The sequence below is a fragment of the Scylla paramamosain genome, chromosome 37 (assembly GCF_035594125.1).
Source record: "Scylla paramamosain isolate STU-SP2022 chromosome 37, ASM3559412v1, whole genome shotgun sequence".
NCBI classification, from domain to species: Eukaryota; Metazoa; Arthropoda; class Malacostraca; order Decapoda; family Portunidae; genus Scylla; species Scylla paramamosain.
In genome coordinates this window covers 12,060,104-12,087,373 of record NC_087187.1, presented here as the reverse complement: position 1 = coordinate 12,087,373, position 27,270 = coordinate 12,060,104, and the positions used below count along the sequence as shown (strand labels likewise).

General features: G+C 37.0%; 1 protein-coding gene across 1 annotated transcript in view; it reads left to right on the top strand.

Moving 5' to 3' along the window:
- The first annotated feature begins 9,021 nt into the window (after positions 1 to 9,021).
- Positions 9,022 to 27,270, top strand: part of LOC135091538 (sulfotransferase 1A1-like) — a 29,972-nt gene continuing 11,723 nt past the window's right edge. Inside the window, exons 1-6 of the mRNA XM_063989277.1 lie at positions 9,022 to 9,397; positions 17,161 to 17,287; positions 19,368 to 19,634; positions 25,805 to 25,877; positions 26,031 to 26,206; positions 26,368 to 26,475. Coding sequence (XP_063845347.1) covers positions 9,257 to 9,397; positions 17,161 to 17,287; positions 19,368 to 19,634; positions 25,805 to 25,877; positions 26,031 to 26,206; positions 26,368 to 26,475 — 892 coding nt within the window. The 5' untranslated portion in view covers positions 9,022 to 9,256. The remainder of the gene's footprint in view (positions 9,398 to 17,160; positions 17,288 to 19,367; positions 19,635 to 25,804; positions 25,878 to 26,030; positions 26,207 to 26,367; positions 26,476 to 27,270) is intronic.

Genomic DNA, 27,270 nt, shown 5'->3' with positions numbered 1-27,270 from the left:
AGTCCCACTAAGATGCCGGTCCCCTAATAGTGTCTAAAGTGGTAGTCAAATATTAAAGGATAATTGTCTTGAAACCTTTTTCTCTAAGGAATTCAAGTCATAGGAAGGTGGAAATACAGAAGCAGAGAGTTCCAGAGTTTACCAGAGAAAGGGATGAATGATTGAGAATACTGGTTAACTCTTGCATTAGAGAGGTGGATGGACATAATAGGCGGGGGAAAAAGAAGAAAGTCCTTTGCAGCGACGCCGCAGGAAGAGGGGAGGCATGCAGCTAGCAAAATCAGAAGTTCAGTTAGCATGAAAATAGCGGTAGAAGATAGCTAGATATGCAACATTGCGGCGATGAGAAACAGGCTGAAGACAGTCAGATAGAGGAGAATAGTTGATTATACGAAAAACTTTTGATTCCACCCGGTCTATAAGAGCGGTATGAGTGGAATCCACCCCTCCCCCCCCGCCCCCCGCATGTGAAACATATTCCATACATGGACGGATAAGGCCCCTGTACAGAGTTAGCAGCTGAAACGGTGAGAAAAACTGGCGGAGACGTCACGGTACACTAAACTTCAAAGAAGCTGTTTTAGCTAGAGATGATATGTTAAGTTTCCAGTTTATATTATAAGTAAAGGACAGACCGAGGATGTTCAGTGTAGAAGAGGGGGACAGTTGAATGTCATTGAAGAAGAGGAGATAGTTGTCTGGAAGGTTGTGTCGAGTTGATAGATGGGGGAATTAAGTTTTTGAGGCATTGAACAATACTAAGTTTGCTCTGCCCCAATCAGAAATTTTTAGAGATATCAGAAGTCAGCTGTTCTGCGGCTTCCCTGCGTGAACTGTTTACTTCCTGAAGGGTTGGGCGTCTACGAAAAGACATGGACAAGTGAAGGGTGGTATCATCAACGTAGGAGTTGTTAAAGTTTGGATTAGAAGATCATTGATGAATAATAGAAAGAGAGCGGGTGACAGGACAGAACCCTGAGGAACACCACTGTTAATAGATTTAGGAGAACAGTAACCGTCTGCCACAGCGGCAATAGAACGATTAGAAAAGAAACTTGAGATGAAGTTACACAGAGAAGGATAGAAACCGTAGGAGGGTGATTTGGATATCAAAGCTTTGTGCCAAACTTTGTCATAAGCTGTTGATATGGCTAAGGCAACAGCAAAGGTTTCACCAAAATCTCTAAAAGAGGATGACCAAGACTCAGTAAGGAAAACCAGAATATCATCAGTAAAGCGGTCTTGACGGAACCCATATTGGCGATCAAGCAGAATGTTGTGAAGTGATAGATGTTTATGAATCTTCCTGTTGAATATAGATAAAAAAAATAGATAGGCAAGAAATTATAGCAGTAGGACGGTAGTTTGAGGGATTAGAACGGCCACTCTTTTTAGGAACAGGCTGAATGTAGGCAAACTTCCAGCAAGAAGGAAAGGTAGATATTGACGGATAGAGTTGAATGAGTTTGACAAGGCAAGGTGCAAGCACGGTGGCACAGTTTCGGAGAACAATAGGAGGGACCCCATCAGATCCATAAGCCTTGCGAGGGTTTACGCCAGCGAGGGAATGGGAAACATCATTGCGAAGAATTTTAATAGGTAGCATGAAGTAGTCAGAGGGTGGAGAAGAGGGAAAAACAAGCCTTGATTCATCCAAGGTAGACTTTTTAGCAAAGGTCTGAGCGAAGAGTTCAGCTTCAGAGATAGATGTAATAGCAGTGGTACCATTTGGTTGAAGCAAAAAATGGAAAGAAGTAAAAACATAGTTACTGTAGATGTTTTTGGTTAAGTGCCGGAAATCACGCGGTGAGTTAGATCGTGAAAAATTTTAACACTTTCTGTTAATGAAGGAGTTTTTAGGTAGTTGGAGAACAGATTTGGCATGGTCTGGGCAGAGATATAAAGCGAGATTCTGGTGATGGAAGGCTCAAGTACCTTTTCTGGGTTCACCTTTTGTTTCCCCTTGTTCGCATACAGTGTTCCCCCGGTGTTGTGCTTGTCTTATCTTTGTTTATATATACGTCAGCCGACCTCTTCATTTCTGTCCGGGTCCCTTCGCCCACGGTTACATTTTTTTTTACTTTTTTTTTTCCCCCCGTTTCGGTCAGATCTGTGTGGGCCTTCCTATCCTTTCACATCAACCTAACCTACACAAAACTTACCTTCTGAAGTTCTCTAAATGTTGCTCGTTAAGGTTATTGCATAACTTTTAAAATTATATGAATATTTATTTGAAGCGGCTGCATATGTAGCTGAAGACGGGTCTCATAACAGGACTCATGCTATCATTATCAGCTGGATTTGTGTTATCCGCGAAATGCAGGGGCAGTAGCAGAACAAAAAATCAATTTACTGACATTCTATGTGATGCAACGAATCTATTGATAAGTACATTTTATAGTTTTCCCAACTAAGTATAACAGGCCAGGCCTTCTACACACCATGTTAGAAAAAAAAAAAAAAAAGGAGCGTGCTTAGCCGGGAAAGCTGCACACCAACCATCCTTTTCCATTTTAATGACTAGATGGCCAGTTGGCCAGCTGGCCAGCATTCATTGGAGTACCCTGGAATACGAAATCTTTTCAACACGTCACGTGTTGAAATAGTGCTGAGAATTGCAGAAACACTTTTGTTTTAACAACTGAATATTTAACTAATATATTTTTTTTTCTATCATCTTTTAAAGTACATGATGAATCTCATGAGTGGTCACCGTGCAGTGCTTTTGGAGGGAGAGGAGTTACAACAACATCAGAAGTTCTGGCAAGGCTACAAGACGGGCCTAGTGCGTCTCCATCCCGGGAGGTGGTTGTATCCTTCATCTTATTTACGCTTTGCTGACAAGATCTACAGTTTCAAGGTTATGATTTTTTTTTTTTTTTCTCAATCGAAATACATGGTGACGATACTTATATTTATAGCTTAATGACATGAAATTTATATTGATGGTAGTGCATGCCGTCTCTCGGCTGTTATATATATATATATATATATATATATATATATATATATATATATATATATATATATATATATATATATATATATATATATATATATATATATATATATATATATATATATATATATATATATATATATATATATATATATATATATATATATATATATATATATATATATATATATATATATATATATATAGTCAGCGACACTCGCGATTATAACTCCCACCGACGTGAGCGTCACATTGCACAAACTTGCAACTCGAACTACCTCGGTCTGGAAAAAATAGATAAATAAATAAAATTCCCGGGAGAAAATAAATACATGGCAACTTAGGTTAGCCTCTCATATGTTTTTTGAAAGCATGGAATATCGGATTTAGTGTTTGACATATTGACATAAGTGAAAGTGATCTTTTGTGACTGCTCCTTGCTTGCTTCGGCTGTATTTGCTTTAAACACTGTTCTACTGAGGTGATGTGTGATGCCATGATCACATAGTACGCCATGATTACATAGTACGAATGTTAAAGTTTCACTAGAATGATGAAACAAGTTGAAAAATACACCGTATAAATATTGCGAGTGAAAACAGAAATAGTGCGTTGGTGAAAAATGGAGCGATGTGGGAGGCCAGGGTGTGCCTCACCACAAACATGGTGGTGGGCCGCCCCAAAATGTTTGACAACACCTTGCATGGTGTCAAAAGACAGATGAAGGTACATCCTCAGCTTACAACAAAACAACAACAACAAAAAAAAAAACATTTTAGGTTTGCCCACCATCATGCTTGTGGTAACACACATCCTGGCGTCCCTCATCGCTTCATTTCTTCAACAACGCATTCAGTCTTTTCGCTCGCAATAATTGTACGGTTTATTATTATTATTTTTTTCTATTCATTTCACCTTTCCGGTGAAGCTCTAACATTCGTACTATATAATCGTGGCCTGTATATTTTCCAGGCATCATACATCACCTAAGTACAACACTTCGTTTAAAACACAACCGTTTCGTTACCCGAAGCAAGGAGCGGTCACAAAGGGTAACTTACATTTATGCCAATACGTTAAACACTGGATCCGTTATTCTATGCTTTCAAAAGCATATGAGAGACTAACCTATGTTGCCATGTAGTTATTTTCTCCCAGCGGATTTTTCAGACGAAGGAGTGAGTTGCTAGTTTGCAATGTAACGCTCACGTCGGCGCGAGTTCTAATTACGAGTATCGTTGACTGATATATATATATATATATATATATATATATATATATATATATATATATATATATATATATATATATATATATATATATATATATATATATATATATATATATATATATATATATATATATATATATATATATATATATATATATATATATATATATATATATATATATATATATATATATATATATATATATATATATATATATATATATATATATATATATATATATATATATATATATATATATATATATATATATATATATATATATATATATATATATATATATATATATATATATATATATATATATATATATATATATATATATATATATATATCTGATTGGAAAAGAAACCCTACTTTATTAAATTAAACCAATGAGTTAATCAAATATTTATTACTAGACTTCTTCTATTACACTTTGTGTGTGTGTGTGTGTGTGTGTGTGTGTGTTATATATATATATATATATATATATATATATATATATATATATATATATATATATATATATATATATATATATATATATATATATATATATATATATATATATATATATATTGTTACATGCAGTGAAATAGAGGACAGATAAGTGGGATTCATCGGCTGTAAAACAATTCTCAGTATTAATTTGATCAATTCCTTTGAATATTTTTTTACACTTTTATTGTAAAGGTTCACGCAACCTGTTTCGATAGGATAAAAAAAATTATAGGTTAAAGTCCTCCTTCATAAGATGCATTCGTTATCCTTTCTAAGATTTCTGTTTTGCTGCGTTGTACCGTCTCACATTTATTGTTTACCTTTTTTTCTATATTATAAGGATCAAAACTGTATACAATGAAGTCATCCACTATATTACTAGTTTTAACTATATTTGACTTTGTTTCAAGTCCCTTGATATTGCTAATCCGAAAATTTGGTCACTGAAGAATCATGTTCACCATTCATTAATATATTCAACATTGTCGTTGTAAACTCTGATGTGTAATAAATATTTTGAATTCGTGAACGTCCACCTTTATTTGTTATTTACTGTATGATGGACGCAAATCACCAGATGGCATATATTTGGATTTCCACGTAGCTTTTGACAACCAATCGTGCAATACTACTACTACTACTACTACTACTACTACTACTACTGACATACGTTATCCTTGAAAATATTCACAATAATGTGAGGAGGTTGAGGGTCGTTAATGAATGACTGAGTGAAAAGAAAGTGCAAGCATTATTACTGTAACGGGTACCCTAGGGCCCCTCTTCACACACATAGGAATGGATGAGTCACGGTTGCATATGGTTGTGTCAGCAGTATGATCTATTGTCTTAAACAACATCCTTGCTGAACAGGGGTAGTAACGTCTTACAATAGTGGAAAGACTTGGACCTGAACAGGACTGAAACATATGACCTACGGACAGCAGCTGAGCATACTAGACATACTCCTTGACTTTATCTAAAAAGTGCTGAATTTTACCGCATTGTTGCAATTGTCCCCATCAGTTTGCATACCCATAACTACAAAATTATGAGAAGCATTTTCAAGTGGAACCAAACCTAACATAGCAACCGTGAATTTCACCTAGGTCACCCCTAAATCCAACATCCAAAATTTGATATAATGACTATATGTAAATTCGCCGGCCTAGTTTAACTATTATAATGCGCAGTTTGGCGACATCTACACAGTAGGAACGGTAAGAGCAAAGGCTAAAGAGCAAGCCGTTTGTACCGAAATGAAATTTCATGTTTTGCTGATTCTCGAATCAAGGTATGCTTTTATTTCAGTTCCGGCCGAGTGACGTGGTGGTGCTAACGTACCCGAAATGTGGTACTACCTGGATGCATGAAATTATTTCTCTCATGCGGGATGACAATGATATTGCTCATCAGGACGGCAATCTTGGCCGCCATCCCATTCGTCCTTTCCTCGAGTACGTCCATTTCTAGATATAAGCACTGTATTAAGGTTCTCTTGATAATGTCGTGCTTCTATGCTGCATGATAGTGTTAGATTCCATAAATTTCTATAACTGGAACTTAAAGATTCAGGGCGACCCGCACATCGCATCTTCATCCAACCAGGAACAGGGAGGCGGCGTTTCATAATGGTGTGCTAGATGTCAGTCTTGTCCACGTCATTTGCGGCCGGTGACCTCTGTTTGCCTTTTGTACTAATTTTGTGATAGCCACTTTGGTATCTTTTCTTGTAATATGCTGCTATTTTCTGGCTCTGGTAGTCTTGCGATGACTCACCCCATTTTTCTCGGTGGTTACGTCTCATTTATCAGGGTAGTGACTTCTGGATACCTGCTTTTGTGTTTGTCATTTTCTTGCCTCATTATTTTTTCTTTAATTTCTTACTTCCTTTATTTCTTCATTTTTCATTCTTGTTTCACTTACTTTCTTTTTTCTTGTGTGTGTTCATCTTTTCTTCCTGTTTCTTGGGTTACAACAACCAGGTAATAGGAACTTTAAGCTGCAGAACAACTTTAAGGATCTTCCACCAGTGGCTGCGGGGTTCTAATTTTTAGACGAGTTGCCTTAGTCCTTTAAAGCCTAATTTTGTTAGAGAGGCAGGGTTGTTACGAAAAACGATTACCATAGTTCTCTAAAACCTAATTTGGTTAGAGAGGCTGGGCTAGGTTACAAAAAAAAAATTGCCTTTTGTCCTCTTTAAAGCCTAATTTATAGAGAGAAGCAATGTTATGTTGGTTATGTTGGTAAATAAAAATAAAATAAAATAAAATAAAAGCCTACAAAAAGAATTGTTTAATGAAAATATGTAACTTTTCTTAAGAAAAGGAAAGGTGTTTCATGTAATGGAGGCTTTTCTAATACATTATATATATATATATATATATATATATATATATATATATATATATATATATATATATATATATATATATATATATATATATATATATATATATATATATATATATATATATATATATATAATGTATTAGAAAAGCCTCCATTACCTGACAGTGAAGATGTAAAAAGGCATGTTTATAACATGTTTTACTTTTGCTCCCTATTTACAACAGTTAATTAATGAATGCTGAAATATATTATTACATTAAGTAGGAAAACTCTCGTGAACACGATAATGTGATCAGAATGCAGATTGAAAACATATTGAAAACACAGATTTATTTATAGCAACATACCAGTTGCGGCAACCATCACGGTTGGTGGTAGGGGAGGGTCTTTGGTTGTAGGGAAAGGGGCAGCAGCGACACAGCGAGGACCTTCCAGAATTGTGTGTGTATGTATATGTGTGTGTGTGTGTGTGTGTGTGTGTGTGTGTGTGTGTGTGTGTGTGTGTGTGTATATATATATATATATATATATATATATATATATATATATATATATATATATATATATATATATATATATATATATATATATATATATACACACACACACACACACACACACACACACACACACACACACACACACACACACACACACACACACACATACATACACACACAATTTTGGAAGGTCCTCGTTCTGTCGCTGCTGTCCCTTCCCCTAAAACCAAAGACTCTCCCCTACCACCAACCGTGATGGTTGCCGCAACTGGTATGTTGCTATAAATAAATCTGTGTTTTCAATATGTTTTCAATCTGCATTCTGATCACATTATCGTGTTCACGAGAGTTTTCCTACTTAATGTAATAATATATTTCAGCATTCATTGATTAACTGTTGTAAATAGCGAGCCAAAGTAAAACATGTTACAAACATGCCTTTTTACATCTTCACTGTCAGTTCAACTGGTTGTAATACCTTTTTTTTTTTTTTGTTCTGTCAAGTTTTTACAATACATCTTGATTCTACCGTCACTGCTGAGTCTGATGGGGCCAACCAAAACTAGCTCTCCCGTATATGAAGTGAGTTATGGGAAATAATTCGCGCATTTTGCGCGCTCGACCTCGATCCGTAATGATAGTTGCGCGAATTGCCACATCCCAATAAATCGATATATGCAAAATATGGAAAAAGACGGTGGGTCTGACGAAGAAATGTCATAAAATAAGAAACTACATCGTAAAAAGTTACCTACAGAGAGGTGTTTCCGAGACTGAAATCGCAATTTTTTATATGCGATGAAAACCAAAAGGTGCGCCTGGCCATATCATGGTTGTACCCTCAGGGGCCAGGAGGAGCTGTGGGTTGTAGAGATATGCAGTAACAAAAGTAGAACACCCTCGCTCCGCTCGGGGAATAATGGAATAATACAAAAAAATAAAATAAAATAAATAAATAAATAAGTAAATGATAATAATAATAATAATAATAATAATAATAATAATAATAATAATAATAATAATAATAACAATAATAATAATAATAATAATAATAATAATAATAATAATAATAATAATAATAACAATAATAATAAATAAGTCAATCCTATCTACCCAAAATTTAATGTTTTTCTGGTCGAACGACCATGGCATCAGTAAGAATATGTTGTATCTAATATATAATGCAGAAAGAAATAGTGTAGTATTGTAGCTTTTCAGAGAATTGCTAAATGGATACCTATAGTGGTCATGAAAAGTTAAGGTTACATATTTTCCCTGTGCTGCTTGTCAGTGGAATCTGTGTTGATTAGAAACAACTTTACAGATAAATCATATAGACAAGAGAGGTTACCATTTGTAATAAAATAAAAATGGCCTGTTCTTCCTTATGAAAGTTACATACAACACACAATAAATATTATAGTTCCTATATACTGATTTTTTTTTTTATTCGATTTATCTTGAACAATAGAATTATGCGAAGGTGAAGTAATTACGTTTTACTCCTGTGTATGCGTATTTTACAGACAAAACAGTTTGGTTTGTTGTTCAAAGTTTAAAACAGTCTTTTATATACAAAGATCACAAGACGAAAATACAAAGATCACAAGACAAAAATCTAAAAGAGCTAACACTGGTATGTTTGTAACCACAGTGTAGACATGCTACTGCACGACCATCTCAGTGACTTGATGTCAAGTTAATTCACGAAGATGTTCGAGTCCCTTTGTTCCGGCAAGGACATGAGCGAAGGCATGATGCTGCAGGTGACGGAGGCCGCACCTGATCCTCGCACCATCAAGACTCACCTTCCTTTGTCGCTTCTTCCACCATCTCTCCTCGAGACCTGCAAGGTGATATTCGAGATCTTACGTTACTGATTTTATTCATTTAACACACACACACACACACACACACACACACACACACACACACACACACACAATTATAGTAGCAGAAACCGATAAACAGATAAAGTTGCAGTGAGCATCACAAGAGCGTAAGTAGCGTAGCGTAGGTAGAGGAAACCCACACAATAGGTACACATTAAACAACGAAATTCTGGTAGGTACAGGGTACGAGAAAGATTTACGAGTTATAGTTAGCTCTGAACTCCGTCTAGGGAAACAATGCATAGAAGCCAGAAACAAGGCAAATAGGGTACTAGGATTCATTTTTAGGAGTGTTAAAAGTAGAAGGCCGGAAGTAATATTAAAATTATACTTGGCGCTGGTCAGACCTCATCTAGACTACGCTGTGTAGTTCTGGTCCCCACATTACAGGAAAGATATAGGTCTATTAGAATCAGAACAGAGGAGAATGACTAAAAGGATGCAGGGGATGAGGAGTATTCCTTACGAGGCGAGGTTGAAGCTGTTAAATTTACATTCTCTAGAGAGACGTAGGTTAAGAGGGGACCTGATAGAAGTCTTTAAGTGGTATAAGGGTTATAACAAGGGAGATGTAAGCAAAATTCTTAGGATCAGCAACCAAGGTAGAACAAGAAATAACGGGTTCAAGCTTAAAAAATTTAGGTTTAGGAAGGAGATAAGAAAAAATTGGTTCTCAAATAGAGTGGTAGATGAATGGAACGGACTCAGTAATCATGTAGTTAGTGCTAGGACACTAGAGAGCTTTAAGAGAAGATTAGACAAGTTTATGGATGGGGATAACAGATGGAAATAGGTAGGTGTGTTTCATACAGGGACTGCCACGTGTAAGCCTGGTCGTTTCTTGCAGCTTCCCTTATCTCTTATGTTCTTATGTTCTAAGAGTTTTCGGGCCAGTGGAATTTAGTGAAAGTTCTTTCCTCCTCATTTGCCTTCATTTTAGGAAAAGAGTTAGAAATATCTGTTACACAAGCAAATGGGTTCAACTTAAATTTATCTAATAAACTTCTTTTTTTGCAGCAGATACGTGCCTATATAACGACATCCATTCAAAATGTGTTAAGCTTTATTACCTTTGCAGCTACAGTTAATACACATTATCTTGGATTGAGAAGTGGTGTAGTATTGTCACAACGAAACTTATGTGTCCCCGTTGGCGGAGTGGTAAGGACTGAGAAAGGGTGGCGGTGTGTGAGATAGATTAATATATATATATATATATATATATATATATATATATATATATATATATATATATATATATATATATATATATATATATATATATATATATATATATATATATATATATATATATATATATATATATATATATATATATATATATATATATATATACACTGAAAGTAACCCCTTTTCTGTTCCTTTCTACTTTCTTTATCCTCATTTTCAATCGAAGGCTGATGGAGCACATTCTGACTCTCTTCCCTTTGGAGAGATCTCCATTCTTGGAGACTTCAATGTTCACCACCAACTTTGGCTTTCCTCTCCCTTCACTGATCATCCTGGTTTACTAGCCTTCAACTTTGCTATCCTCCACGACCTAGAGTAATTGGTGCAACACCGTACTCATATTCCTGACCGTCTTGGAGATACGCCAAACATTCTTGACCTTTTCCTGACCTCTAATCCTTTTGCTTATGCCGTCACTTTCTCTTCTCCTTTAGGTTCCTCCGATCACAATCTCATATCTGTATCTTGTCCTATCGCTCCAATCCATCCTCAGGATCCCCCCTAAGCGGAGATGCCTCTGGCGTTTTGCCTCTGCTAGTTGGGGGGACCTGAGGAGGTATTTTACTGATTTTCCTTGGACTGTCTTTGTGTGGCGAGCGCATAACAGAGGTGATAGTGTCTGGCATAGACACTATTTTTTTTTAACCTAAACCTTCCAAACCCTGGTTTAACACAGCTTGTTTTCGCGCTATAAATGATAGAGAGGTGGCTCACAAAAGATACTAAAGCCTTCCATCACCAGAATTTCAAACACTTTATATTTTTGGCTGGAACCATACTAAGTCTGTTTTCCAACTAGCCAAAAACTCCTTCATACATAGAAACTTTATTTATTTATTATTTTTTTTTTTTTTTCAAGTTCTAACACCCCTCGTGACTTCTGGCATCTAGCCAAAAACATCTCCAATAACTTTGCTTCTTCATCTTTCCCTTCTTTATTTCAACCAGATGCCACCACTGCTATCACATCTATCTGTAAAGCTGAACTCTTCGTTCAAACCTTTGCTAAAAACTCTACCTTGTACGGTTCAGGGCTTGTTCCTCCCTCTCTTCCACCCTCAGACTACTTCATGCTACCTATTAAAATTCTTCGCAATAATATTTTCTGTGCTCTCGCTGGCCTAAACCCTCGGAAGGCTTATGGACTTGATGGGGTCCCTCCCATTGTTCTCCGAAACCGTGCCTCTGTGCTTGCACCTTGCCTAGCCAATCTCTTTCAACTCTGTCAAAATCTGTCAACATCTATCTATCCTTCTTGCTGGAAGTTTGCCTACATTCAGCCTGTTCCTAAAAAGGGTGACCGTTCTAATCCCTCAAAGTACCATCCTATTGCTTTAATTTCCTGCCTATCTAAAGTTTTTTTCATCTATCCTTAACAGGAAGATTTTTAAAAAATCTATCACTTCACAACTTTCTATCTGATCGTCAGTATGGGTTCCGTCAAGGCTGCTCTACTGGTGATCTTCTGGCTTTCCTTACTGAGTCTTGGTCATCCTCTTCTAGATATTTTGGTGAAACGTTTGTTGTTGCCTTGGATATATCAAAAGCTTTTGAAAGAGTCTGGCACAAAGCTTTGACTTCCAAACTTCCTTCCTACGGCTTTTATCCTTCTCTCTGTAACTTCAACTCAAGTTTCCTTTCTGACAGTTCTGTTGCTGCTGTGGTATATGGTCACTGTTCCTCTCCTGAATCTATTAACGTTGGTGTTCCTCAGGGTTCTGTCGTGTCACCCACTCTTTCCTTATTATTCATCAATGACCTTCTAAACTAAACTTCTTGTTCTATCCACTCCTACACTGATGATACCACCCTGCACTTTTTCACGTCTTTTCATAGACATCCAACACTTCAAGAAATAAACATTTCACGCAGGGAAGCCACAGAACGCCTGACTTTTCATATTTCTAAAATTTCTGATTAGGGCAGAGCAAATTTGGTATTGTTCATTGCCTCAAACACTCAATTCCTCCATCTATCTACTCGACACAACTTTTTAGACAACTATCCCCTCTTATTGAATGATAATCAACTGTCCCCCTCTTGTACACTGAACATCCTCGGTTTATATATATATATATATATATATATATATATATATATATATATATATATATATATATATATATATATATATATATATATATATATATATATATATATAGCATGCTCATAGGAATAATAGGCCATTAACGTTATTGAGCAAGAGAATTTTGGACAGTAAGGGTAATAATCGGGTTAGGTTAAAGTCACTGAGCAATCCATTAATGTTAATTGCCTATTATCCCTATTAAGCGCGATATATATATATATATATATATATATATATATATATATATATATATATATATATATATATATATATATATATATATATATATATATATATATATATATATATATATATATATATTGGTGTACAGGGTCCTTTGTGACTCCTGCACCCTTCCCATATATATATATATATATATATATATATATATATATATATATATATATATATATATATATATATATATATATATATATATATATATATGGGTATACAGGGTCCTTTGTGACTCCTGCACCCTTCCCATGACTGTCGTAACTCCAGGTCACAATAATGTGAGGTCGCCGATCTTTTTTACCTACCGACAGACAATGGAGATGCTCTAAACCTACAGCTGCAACAAAATCGACAACTACGTCCACGAAAAACAGTTAACACACAATAACACGCATATGATGGAGGTATAATACCCCGTTGGGCTTCTGCCCACCGTCGTAATAGCCTCGAGCCAAGAAGTATCGTTTACTGCCTCCTGGGCGACAGATCTTGTCAGGACATGGGGAGTTTACTACGCGACTAATTACTTTGGTACTGCGCGGCTTAACTGCTTCAGCCTGCAGTAGCATACAAGACAAACTGAGTTATTAACATAAGACACAAGAAACTGCTACGAAAGAGGGCCCACGTACACACAGGAGGGTCACTCACCGCTCACTGCACAAATTCAACTTGTATACTTGTACAGCCGAGGAGTCACTTTCCTGGGTTTGTAATTCACAACTACACGTACTGGCAGACTACTACGGAAACTTCTCTTCTATATAAGTAGCCCGGGACATACAGCAGATAATGAAACTTATCCTCCTTAAGGCAACTGACCCAACTATGTAGTATCCTGCCTTAGTCTCTGATAAATGTTAGAGCATGTCTCATTATGTCTGCTTCTTCTAACTACTGGGTAGCGACTGCTGTGGGAAAGTTCCCCAACCGCCTTCCCGCGCCGCTGCTAAAGGGGGAAGAAGACTCACACGCGGCCGCACCCACTCCTCACGCAGTTTTTACTTGAATAAAACACTATACTTTTAAAAATTTTTGTGATCAAATAAGGGGGGGTAAATGAATAGTGATGTTTTCTTTGTCAAGGAGAACTTTTCTGCAGCAAACTACGTAAGACCCAGACTGACTGAACAGAGGAAAATAAGATAAATTAATCAGGGAAGGAGAGTGTCTGTGCGCAGAAATTCTTATGGTAAGTAAATGGCAGCAAGCGGCCACTCTTAACTGTACATCTGGCATCAGTAGCTTGACTCTCTCTCTCTCTCTCTCTCTCTCTCTCTCTCTCTCTCTCTCTCTCTCTCTCTCTCTCTCTCTCTCTCTCTCTCTCTCTCTCTCCTTTGTCTTTTCTCTTTCATCATTCTTTTTTCATCATTGTGTTATTTTGTTGTGCATTACAACTCTTGTGTGTATATATATATATATATATATATATATATATATATATATATATATATATATATATATATATATATATATATATATATATATATATATATATATATATATATATATATATGGGGTTCCTCAACTTAAGTCGGAATTCCGTTCATACGGCAAGACGTAACGCGATTTTTGCTCTAAGTCGGAAATCACGAATATCTGTGTCAGTTAAGCTCTTAAAGCTTAAACGGTCTTAAACAATCTTCTAGCCTTCTCCTGAATCAAAATAAAGCTCACTTGGATACGCTATTGGTGCTGGTCTTCCAGTAAAAGCACTAATAATCTTTCCATCTCAGTAATGAGACCAGTACGCTGCTTTGTAATCACATTTGTTTTCATGTTAGCAGATTCTTTCAGATGTTCAAGTATACGTTTTTTTTTTTTTTTTTTTATGCGTCGAGACAATTGCTCTACTTATGAGAAGCAACCGGTCAATATTCGTTATTGTTTCCCCATTTCCGAACATTCCATATCTAATTTCAGTTCCTTGGAAATGGCTTTCCTTCGAAGCACTGCCATCAGAAGTCTGACTTAAGCTTTGGAGCAAGAGCAAAAAGCTCCTAAAAAGATAACACAAAAGAAAGAAAGCGAATGTAGCACAATCCAATATGGCGTACAACCAACGAATGTAAACAAAGCTGTCTTCCTCTTATAGAGCTGCATGACGACGTATTCGTAAATTTATGGGAGATGGCGAGGTAACCACGAAACGCCGTAGGTTGAGGATGTCATAAACTGAGGACCCATATAGATGAATATTATGCTTTTACAGTGAAACCCTACCTAATGACATCTAGTATGACCATCGGAGGGCAGAAAGTGGTGATATTTTAATAATATTCTTAAGTACGCTTTCATTTTCTAGCCCTATCTTATTATTATCTTTTTTTTTCCCCTATTCTATCAACGTCCGTCTTTCCTTCATGCTATATGTTTTATCTACATTAAATTTAACCCTAAGAAGGGTGATAAAGGCAATCCCTTATGCCAGATTTACACTGGTCCTGTTTTTTTTTTTTTTTTTGCGGACCTCGTTTCCGCTGACAGTCGAACAATGTCATCACCATGTCCGTTCAAATAATTGTAATGGGAGTCGGGCTTCGTTTCTGCCTCCACATGAGCGGATGCTGTCGAGCGAGTTTAAATTTGTATTTAGAGATAGTCACAGTTTTGCACGTACTGATATTCCTAATGTTCCAGGTAAGATATTGAAGTAAATGAGAAATAAATTATTGAATTACAGTAAAATTCCTCTCATCCGGCATTCGAGTATCCGGCAGCTTCAAGTATCCGGCAGCTTCAAGTATCCGGCACATTTTTCCCCGAGCCTTAAAATCAATAAAAAATCAATGTGTACTCATAAAATCGATTAAAATTCCCGCGCGAGGCATACTTTGTCCCCTCGCCACCAGAGCGCACTGCTTCGCGCCACCTGCAGCCCACTGCACTGTGTTTACTCAGTGACTCAGTCCCGCGTATGCACTGTTTATCGCCTGACGCCTTCATCATGCCTAAAGTTGTAGAAAAGAGGAAGTGTGTTGTGGAAGCACTTAAGCAGAAGGTAGACATTCGTCGATTATTAGAGAGAGGTGAAAGCAGACAGCAACTAATGACGGAATATGGTGTGGGCTCATCAATTATTTATGACATTAAATCCCAAAACGAAAAAGTTGCGGGATTACATGAAAGCCACCGACACCCCAAAGGCAGCGGAAAATCGTCACACACTGCAGTTTCATCGTGGTGAAATGATGGACAAAGTGTTATACGAGTGGTTCAGCTTGAAAAGATCAGAAGGAGTCACAATTACAGGCCCAATGGTACAACTGTGTGTTGGTGAGTGTGAGGTGGCAGCGCGGGTGGCGACGCGCGGCACGGCGATCAGCTGATCTTTGTTATGGTAGTAAGATGCGTGAGTGTAGGGTGGTGATTGTGGACATAATTTCACTTCTATTCAAGTATCCGGCAATATTCAAGTATCTGGCATGTCGGCGGTCCCGTTGATGCCGGATAAGAGGGATTTTACTGTATGTCTTTGCAGTGTAATAACGCAATATTGCACATTATACAAGATTTACACTTCGTGGAAAAAGAAGACTGACTGTAATCCCAGCGAGAGGTGCGGCGATACCGCAAAATTATGTAAACAAACAAATGGACTGTACAATTCCAGTTCAGCAAACTGCAGCCATGCACACGCTTCATTTACCAGATATGGTAATATTAGAGAGCGTATCAATAACTGACAACCAGACAACTGGTAAATACTAATATAACTTCCATCTCCACACCGTGCATGCATACATGGTAGACACTATAATTGCCCCCAACGTGCCTAGTAAGATTCACTGGCGTGTAAAAGTTACGAATACTTCTTCACTGTACAATAAATGACACTCTCTTCCCCGTCACTGGTCTCTGTTCGTCAGCTGCGAGCAGCAAATTGGCAAGAAGTACAGAGTCGTTGTCAAGGAGGTCTCTTGTCCGCGCGGCCATGTTGACAAACAGTGATACGGATAGACGACAACCAACTCTTCCGTTCAGTATGGGCTCCGTTTTTGTAACGTCCTGGGCGGTGAACGGAGACGGAATCCGTAAAAACGGACACGCGTGTCAATCAGGCCTTAAACTACCGACCTATAGATTTTTATATAAATTTTATTTACATGTTAAAATGAAGCTTTGATGGGGACACTTTCTCCCTCAGGTGGTGTGTGTGGTAAGAAACCCCAAAGACATGTTGGTATCTTACTTCAAGCACTGTCAATGGACAAAACTAATGGACTTTAGAGGATCATTGGAAGAATTCTTTCAGTACTTTGTGAATGATAATCGTAAGTATTATATATATATATATATATATATATATATATATATATATATATATATATATATATATATATATATATATATATATATATATATATATATATATATATATATATATATATATATATATATATATATAATACATAATTTCTACAAGACAAATCACAATTTAATAACATATTCAGGTTTATTACGTTATTACACATGAAATACTCATTATAATAGAGGATGATAATAGTAAGAGTAAAATGAAAGATGATAATTGTAATAAAAATAACAATAATAATAATAATAATAATAATAATAATAATAATAATAATAATAATAATGATAATAATTATAATAATAATAATAATAATAATAGTAATAATAATAAGAAAAAGAATAAGAATAAGAATAATAATACCTAATAATAATAATAATAATAATAATAATAATAATAATAATAATAATAATAATAATAATAATAATAATAAACAATAATAATAATTAAAATAAGAATAATCATAAAAATAATAAAGACAATGATCTGATTAAAATGTTGCGACATGGCAATTCCGGTCATATAGCGCCAAATAGAATAATTACATAAAAACACTAAAACGGTAAAAGTAAGTTTTATATATATATATATATATATATATATATATATATATATATATATATATATATATATATATATATATATATATATATATATATATATATATATATATATATATATATATATATATATATATATATATATATATATATATATATATATATATATATATATATATACTGACATTCGCCATTAGAATTCCCGCCGATGTGAGCGTTACATTGCACAAACTAGCAACGCACTCCTCCTCAGTCTGAAAAAATCTGCCGGGAAAAAATAACTACAGAGCAACTTAGGATAGTCCTTACATGTTTTTGGAAGGATAGAATAACGGGTTCAGTGTTGAGCATATTGACATAGGGGAAGTTATCTTTTGTGACTGCTCCTTGCTTTGGCTAACAAAACGGCAGTGCTTCTTTTAAAGTCTTGTACTAAGGCGATGTGCGATGCCAGGAAAATATACAGACAACGATTACAAAGTATGAATGTTAGAGTTTCACTAGAACGGTGAAATGAATAGAAAATAAGCAGCATAACTATTTCCAGTAAAATTACTGGAAATAAAAATAAAAAAATTTAAAAAATGGAGCGATGAGGGACGCGAGAATGTGGCTTACCACAAACATGGTGGTGGGGCGCCCAAAACTTTTTGTTTTATAGTTGTTTTACTGTAAGCTGAGGATGTACTTGTAATTGTCTCTTGATACCATGTAAGGTGTTGTCAAACATTTTAGGGCGGCTTGCCACTGTGTTTCAGATGAGGCACATCCTCACGTCCCTCATCATTCCACTTCTTCATCAATGCACTCAGTCTTTTCATTGTCAATAGTCATATTGCTTATTTTTCTATTAATTTCACCATTCTAGTGAAACTCTAAAATTCGTACTATGTAATCATGGCTTGTATATTTTCCAGCATTGCACATCAACTCAGTAGAACACTTTATTTAAACACAGCTGTTTTGTTGCCGAAGCAAGGAGCGGTCACAAAAGAAGTCTTACGTCAATATGCCCAACGCAGAATCCGTTATTCTGTCCTTTCAAAAGCATATGAGGGACTAACCTAAGTTGCCATGTAGTTATTTTCTAATGGCAGATTTTTTTTTTTTTTCACACTGAGGAGGAGCGAGTTGCCAGTAACAATAATAATAATAATAATAATAATAATAATAATAATAATAATAATAATAGTAATAATAATAATAATAATAATAATAATAATAATAATAATAATAATAATAATAACAGTAGTAGTAGTAGTAGTAGTAGTAGTAGTAGTAGTAGTAGTAGTAGTAGCTGTAGTAGTAGTAGTAGTAGTAGTAGTAGTAGTAGTAGTAGTAGTAGTAGTAGTAGTAGTAGTAGTAACTGCTGTTAACTTCAGGATATGAACACATGTAACATTTGCTACAGTCTTCTCAGTACTTAAATGGTATTTTGGCTACGAGTAATCACATCCAGTTCATCATTTGTTCCTTCCACAGTGACTTACGGCTCGTACGGACTCTTCCTAAAAGAAATCTGGGAAAAGCGTCACCACCCAAACCTTCATATCATGCACTTTGAAGACATGAAAGGTGACATCAGCGAAGAAATGAAAAAGCTTAACAGTTTTCTCAACACACAGTTAAGCGAGGAAAAGCTGGCAAACATTGCCAAACGCACAAGTTTTAGTGAAATGAAAACTCGCATGGGAACGACAGGAGCCACAGCAGAGCAGAACGAAGATATGAAAGGTTTCTTTAGAAAAGGTATGTGTGTGTGTGTTATATATATATATATATATATATATATATATATATATATATATATATATATATATATATATATATATATATATATATATATATATATATATATATATATATATATATATATATATGAGAGTCCCATACATTTTCAACTCTTCTCACAGGTAAACAAAGCCTTAAAATGTATATGTATATAGAACATTTTCTACTTAGTATTACACGTTCTTTCACCTCTTTCAGTATTTGCAGAAACTCGCGTTACACTCTGCATATATATATATATATATATATATATATATATATATATATATATATATATTAATTTTTAATTTTTTTTTTAAGTTTCAATATCCATGTACCTTGGAAAAGGAGGCACTGGACCGGTCTCTTGCTGGATCAGGGAGTGCTGTGAAATTTCCAATGACCCAGCTCTTGGTCTTGAATGTTTCTCTTTGTGTCTCACAACACAAAGGAGCAGCAACAGCCAGCTCTCTTTCCTTCACAAAATACAGGCACACTCTTCATTTAAAATTCAAAATTTATTATATCGACTCCTACACATGCCTTTTTTTTTTTTTTTTTTTTTTTTTTTTTTATGTAGGAAGGATACTGGCCAAGGGCAACAAAAATCTAATAAAAAAAAATGCCCACTGAAATGCCAGTCCCTAAAAGGGTCAAAGCAGTGGTCAAAAATTGGTGGATAAGTGTCTTGAAACCTCCCTCTTGAAGGAATTCAAGTCATAGGAAGGTGGAAATACAGAAGCAGGCAAGGAATTCCAGAGTTTACCAGAGAAAGGGATGAATGATTGAGAATACTGGTTAACTCTTGCGTTAGAGAGGTGGACAGAATAGGAGTGAGAGAAAGATGAAAGTCTTGTGCAGCGAGGCCGCGGAAGGAGGGGAGGCATGCAGTTAGCAAGATCAGAAGAGCAGTTAGCATGAAAATAGCGGTAGAAGACAGCTAGAGATGCAACATTGCGGCGGTGAGAGAGAGGCTGAAGACAGTCAGTTAGAGGAGAGGAGTTGATGAGACGAAAAGCTTTTGATTCCACCCTGTCTAGAACAGCAGTATGAGTGGAACCCCCCCAGACATGTGAAGCATACTCCATACATGGACGGATAAGGCCCTTGTACAGAGTTAGCAGCTGGGGGGGTGAGAAAAACTGGCGGAGACGTCTCAGAACACCTAACTTCATAGAAGCTGTTTTAGCTAGAGATGAGATGTGAAGTTTCCAGTTCAGATTATAAGTAAAGGACAGACCAAGGATGTTCAGTGTAGAAGAGGGGGATAGTTGAGTGTCATTGAAGAAGAGGGGATAGTTGTCTGGAAGATTGTGTCGAGTTGATAGATGGAGGAATTGAGTTTTTGAGGCATTGAACAATACCAAGTTTGCTCTGCCCCAATCAGAAATTTTAGAAAGATCAGAAGTCAGGCGTTCTGTGGCTTCCCTGCGTGATATGTTTACCTCCTGAAGGGTTGGACGTCTATGAAAAGACGTGGAAAAGTGCAGGGTGGTATCATCAGCATAGGAGTGGATAGGACAAGAAGTTTGGTTTAGAAGATCATTAATGAATAATAAGAAGAGAGTGGGTGACAGGACAGAACCCTGAGGAACACCACTGTTAATAGATTTAGGAGAAGAACAGTGACCGTCTACCACAGCAGCAATAGAACGGTCAGAAAGGAAACTTGAGATGAAGTTACAGAGAGAAGGATAGAAACCGTAGGAGGGTAGTTTGGAAATCAAAGCTTTGTGCCAGACTCTATCAAAGGCTTTTGATATGTCCAAGGCAACAGCAAAAGTTTCACCAAAGTCTCTAAAAGAGGATGACCAAGACTCAGTAAGGAAAGCCAGAAGATCACCAGTAGAGCGGCCTTGACGGAACCCATACTGGCGATCAGATAGAAGGTTGTGAAGTGATAGATGTTTAAGAATCTTCCTGTTGAGGATAGATTCAAAAACTTTAGATAAGCAGGAAATTAAAGCAATAGGACGGTAGTTTGAGGGATTAGAGCGGTCACCCTTTTTAGGAACAGGTTGAATGTAGGCAAACTTCCAGCAAGAAGGAAAGGTAGATGTTGACAGACAGAGCTGAAAGAGTTTGACTAGGCAAGGTGCAAGCACGGAGGCACAGTTTCGGAGAACAATAGGAGGGACCCCATCAGGTCCATAAGCCTTCTCGGGGTTTAGGCCAGCGAGGGCATGGAAAACATCATTACGAAGAATTTTAATACGAGGCATGAAGTAGTCAGAGGGTGGAGGAGAGGGAGGAACAAGCCCAGAATCGTCCAAGGTAGAGTTTTTAGCAAAGGTTTGAGCAAAGAGTTCAGCTTTAGAAATAGATGTGATAGCAGTGGTGCCATCTGGTTGAAGTAGAGGAGGGAAAGAAGAAGAAGCAAAGTTATTGGAGATATTTTTGGCTAGATGCCAGAAATCACGAGGGGAGTTAGATCTTGAAAGGTTTTGACATTTTCTGTTAATGAAGGAGTTTTTGGCTAGTTGGAGAACAGACTTGGCATGGTTCCGGGCAGAAATATAAAGTGCATGAGATTCTGGTGAAGGAAGGCTTAAGTACCTTTTGTGGGCCACCTCTCTATCATGTATAGCACGAGAACAAGCTGTGTTAAACCAAGGTTTAGAAGGTTTAGGACGAGAAAAAGAATGAGGAATGTACGCCTCCATGCCAGACACTATCACCTCTGTTATGCGCTCAGCACACAAAGACGGGTCTCTGACACGGAAGCAGTAGTCATTCCAAGGAAAATCAGAAAAATACCGCCTCAGGTCCCCCCAACTAGCAGAGGCAAAACGCCAGAGGCACCTTCGCTTAGGGGGATCCTGAGGAGGGATTGGAGTGATAGGACAAGATAAAGATATGAGATTGTGATCGGAGGAGCCCAACGGAGAAGAAAGGGTGACAGCATAAGCAGAAGGATTAGAGGTCAGGAAAAGGTCAAGAATGTTGGGCGTATCTCCAAGACGGTCAGGAATACGAGTAGGGTGTTGCACCAATTGCTCTAGGTCATGGAGGATAGCAAAGTTGTAGGCTAGTTCACCAGGATGGTCAGTGAAGGGAGAGGAAAGCCAAAGCTGGTGGTGAACATTGAAGTCTCCAAGAATGGAGATCTCTGCAAAAGGGAAGAGGGTCAGAATGTGCTCCACTTTGGAAGTTAAGTAGTCAAAGAATTTCTTATAGTCAGAGGAGTTAGGAGAGAGGTATACAGCACAGATAAATTTAGTATGAGAATGACTCTGTAGTCGTAGCCAGATGGTGGAAAACTCGGAAGATTCAAGAGCGTGGGCACGAGAGCAGGTTAAGTCATTGCGCACATAAACGCAGCATCCAGCTTTGGATCGAAAATGAGGATAGAGAAAGTAGGAGGGAACAGAAAAGGGGCTACTGTCAGTTGCCTCAGACACCTGAGTTTCAGTGAGGAAAAGAAGATGAGGTTTAGAAGAGGAGAGGTGGTGTTCTACAGATTGAAAATTAGATCTTAGACCGCGAATGTTGCAGAAGTTAATGAAGAAAAAGTTGAGGGGGGTGTCAAGACACTTAGGGTCGTCGACGGAAAGGCAGTCCGACCTGGGGACATTTATGGTCCCCTCCCCAGATGGGGACTCCGAGGCTGGTGTAGGAGTCGCCATGATTTTAAAATTTTTGGAGTGAAGGGTGTGTGTGTTATTAGGTGCTTGTAGTTTTGTGTGGAGGAAGAGAGTTGTCTTTAGAGGGCAGGCTGTGACTACCCCCTTGTGTTGTGAGACACAAAGGGAAACGTTCAGTGAGGTCACAGCTGGGTTTAATGATAAGTTCACAGCACCCCCTGAACAGTGCTTTAGACCTCACTGGGAGTAATTATCGTTTCGGCAGGTGTCTACTGCCTCCTCCTTAAGAGTCCCCCTCTGGGGAGAGGACCACAGATGTCCACAGGTGTCATGACACCCTCGTCAACTTTTTTTCTTTATTGACTTATGCAATATTCGCGGCCTTACGACTTAATTTTTTTATTTCTGGAACGCCACTTCACCTCTACTAAACCCCATTTGCTTTCCTCAGCGAATCTACTGACAGTAGCCGCTCTGTACCAATGTAGTGTGCTGTCTTGAGAGTCCTTTGTACTTGTGTAGTATGTCAGCTTGAGATGGCTCCCTTCTCTTGGTGGATAGTTAGTGGTAAAGGCGATTGAATCGCATCTGGTAGTTTCTTTGTTTATTAGATGAAATAAACAATACAGTGTACTCGCTACAAAGTCTAGACCTGAACTGCCTTCTTGATGGAAAGGTTAATCTCTATCTGTTTGCTACAGACTAAGTCCATGTGGTGTTAACATCGGCAGACAACAAAGGCGAGTGACAAAGGGAAGAAAAGATCAACATGGGCTGATGTAATAATCTAGGGAAGAAAAAAGAAAGAAATGTATTTGTACAGGTGTTTCCTCTAGGGACAGATGTACCCTCTTAGTGTGATGTCTTGAGAGTCTTTTGTAGTGTTAAGGGCGATGGAATCACATCTGGTAGCTTCTTTGGTTTTTGACAAGGTAGATGATACAGACTGTGCTCGTTTCAGATCCTATCCCTGAACTACATTTCGATGGAGACCTCAGTTGGTATTTATCTTGTACTAATTATAGTTCTATGTGGAGGAGGAAAGGAAAGGGAATGTGCGAGTGTGTTCTCAAGAAACTAAGACACTTGGCGAGGGTGCGGTGAGGTGAGGACGCTGATACCTGAAAAAAGTGACATTCCTCTGGGATACAAGTATTATTATTATTATTATTATTATTAGTAGTAGTAGTAGTAGTAGTAGTAGTAGTAATAGTAGTAGTAGTAGTAGTAGTAGTAGTAGTAGTAGTAGTAGTAGTAGTAGTAGTAGTAGTAGCAGCATTAGCAGTAGTAGTGGTAGTAGTAGTAGTAGTAGTTATAGTAGTAGTAATAATTATATCATATTGGTACATGATGCTCGGCCATGCTAACCGACGGATGTCCTCAGCCATTGTAAAATTATACAATGCAAAAACTAAACTGTATGTACCAAACAGTAACAGTGTATATTTGAAGGGGCAGGAGCGCAAGTGAAAAGAATAAAAATGAAATAGAATCAGAAAGTAAAATGTATAGAATATATATATATATATATATATATATACTCGTATATATATATATATATATATATATATATATATATATATATATATATATATATATATATATATATATATATATATATATATATATATATATATATATATATATATATATTGTTACAACCATAAATCCCGCCCTTCAGAACTGCATTTAACCTGCGCGGTGCCAGCCATTTCAACCCTAGACCCATCAATGGTGCTGGTTGTTTTTTTCTTTTTTTCATGAGGTCAAAAAATCCTAAGCAATATGAAAATAATAGAAAAACAGCAAAAACTAGCAAAGTGAAAAACATTTTTTAAACCCATCTTATATGTTGCTTGGCGTTGGTACATACTAAATAACGAACAGCGATGCCAATGTTATGAGGGGTGCTGGCGGTTTGTGGCCACAACCATTGTTCGTGAATGATGTTATATTACCTTGGTAATGTTTTATATACTATATCACCACACTACCAATACACGCACGATTGATAAGCTGTATGTGAGTGAGTGATTGAGAGTTGGTACATTTTTCACCGCACTGCAGGTGAGGGAATCTCTTCCTCACTATCAGTATTTTCACTCGGTTGTACATAGTCTTTATCAGCTACTGGATCATCATCAGATATGTCTGATAACATATCCTCAATACCAAACGCGAATAACTCAGAGTAAATTTGCCCGTCACTTAACCCAAGGTGGCGCGCCATGAATACCTCTGATGATGACTGTCATGATCGCCGTTCATGCCCCATATAAGAAGCGCACCAACAAATCAACACATCCACTGGCTAGTGCGAGGCTTGGAGTGCACACAGTGTGTTTTCTGTCAAGTTCATTTAATAAATAAACATTGTAGAATTTTTTTTTTTTCAATTGCTGCCGTAAATTAACGACGGTGGCACTGAGCGTGGGTAAGCGAGATGCCATGAATTTACGGCGTTGGCACTGGACGGGTTAAGTCACCACCTACATGACTTAGTGCAGGACCCAATAACAGGTCACAAGCTCCTTCTGGTCTCTTGCACCTAATTCACCTCCACAGGGTCCTTCTGGCCTCCTGTGGTAAATTACACAGCTGAAGTCGGCAGCCTGTTTCACCTCCTACATGCAAGGAAGTACTACAACTGCAAAGTCACTCCAACAACTGGGAAAGAATCGACAGTCACATTCTAGGAGGCATAGCTACGACAAGCAACAAGAATATATAAGGTTTATAATATTCTATGAACTACAGCCCCACGAAACAACGAAACCACCCACACTCATAGAATATCACATCTGCTGGACACTATATACAACTTCACAGAAGACCGACAGTGCCACCCAAGGAACGTCAAGATCAGAATATCACATCTGCTGGACACTACCTTATACAGCTTTACAGAAGACCGACAGTGCCACCTAAGAAACATAAAGATCCGGAGTACTGCACAGCAGTGTAAAGGTAATCCTCTGGACCCAGAATCCTTAAAAGAACACTGGAACCCAGTAACATTTAACAATGTGGTCAAGACTCCACTGATATAAACACAAGGAGCCCACAAAGAGAGAGTCCGCTGACCACTCCAATACGCCCCCAGAACCCATTTTTTTTCTTTTTCCCAGGGAGCCGGCACAATAACGACGGACACAGAGCAGAGATAAGCGGCAGCAGAGTCGTGAACACCCCAGGAGACTGGCTTGGCACAACACACCCAGTCACTCCTATGACTGGTCTGTTACCTACTTAAGATGGCAGGAGTGGTACTGCCACTATCTCATATACAACCCTACGTCACGCCCTCTAAATTGTATGTACAGTACCCTATCTCGTGCCAGCTCCCTCTCTCTCATCCGCGAGTTCTCACTCTTATACAGTCTCAGCTCGACTAAAGTGTGGGAATGTAGCTTGGCTGCACATCTCATACAAGAGGGGGGAGGTAAAGCAACATGGATAAACACACCTCGCCCGCCTGCTCACTCGCTCATGCTAACACTTCACAATGGAGATGATAATCTTTCAAAAATTCTAAGAAGCATATTATAGGGGCTGAATAAATTATGATTACTCTACTCTTCAGCTAAATACTTATGGAACTCAATAACTGGGGAACAAGGCGAAATATGGTAAGTTAATTGGGGAAGATGAGAGATCATACACGCCTCTGGCGTCTTCATCCTTCAGCACGCGTTCCTTCATTCTTTCTAATAATTTATACAGCATATATATATATATATATATATATATATATATATATATATATATATATATATATATATATATATATATATATATATATATATATATATATATATATATATATATATATATATATATATATATATATATATATATATATATATATATATATATATATATATATATATATATATATATATATATATATATATATATATATATATATATATATATATATAAAGACATCTTTGTATCTGAAAAATGATCCTATTGTTAACGAATTTGTAAAAATAAATATAAATTTTTATTTAGTGGTGAGTTTTAAGCAA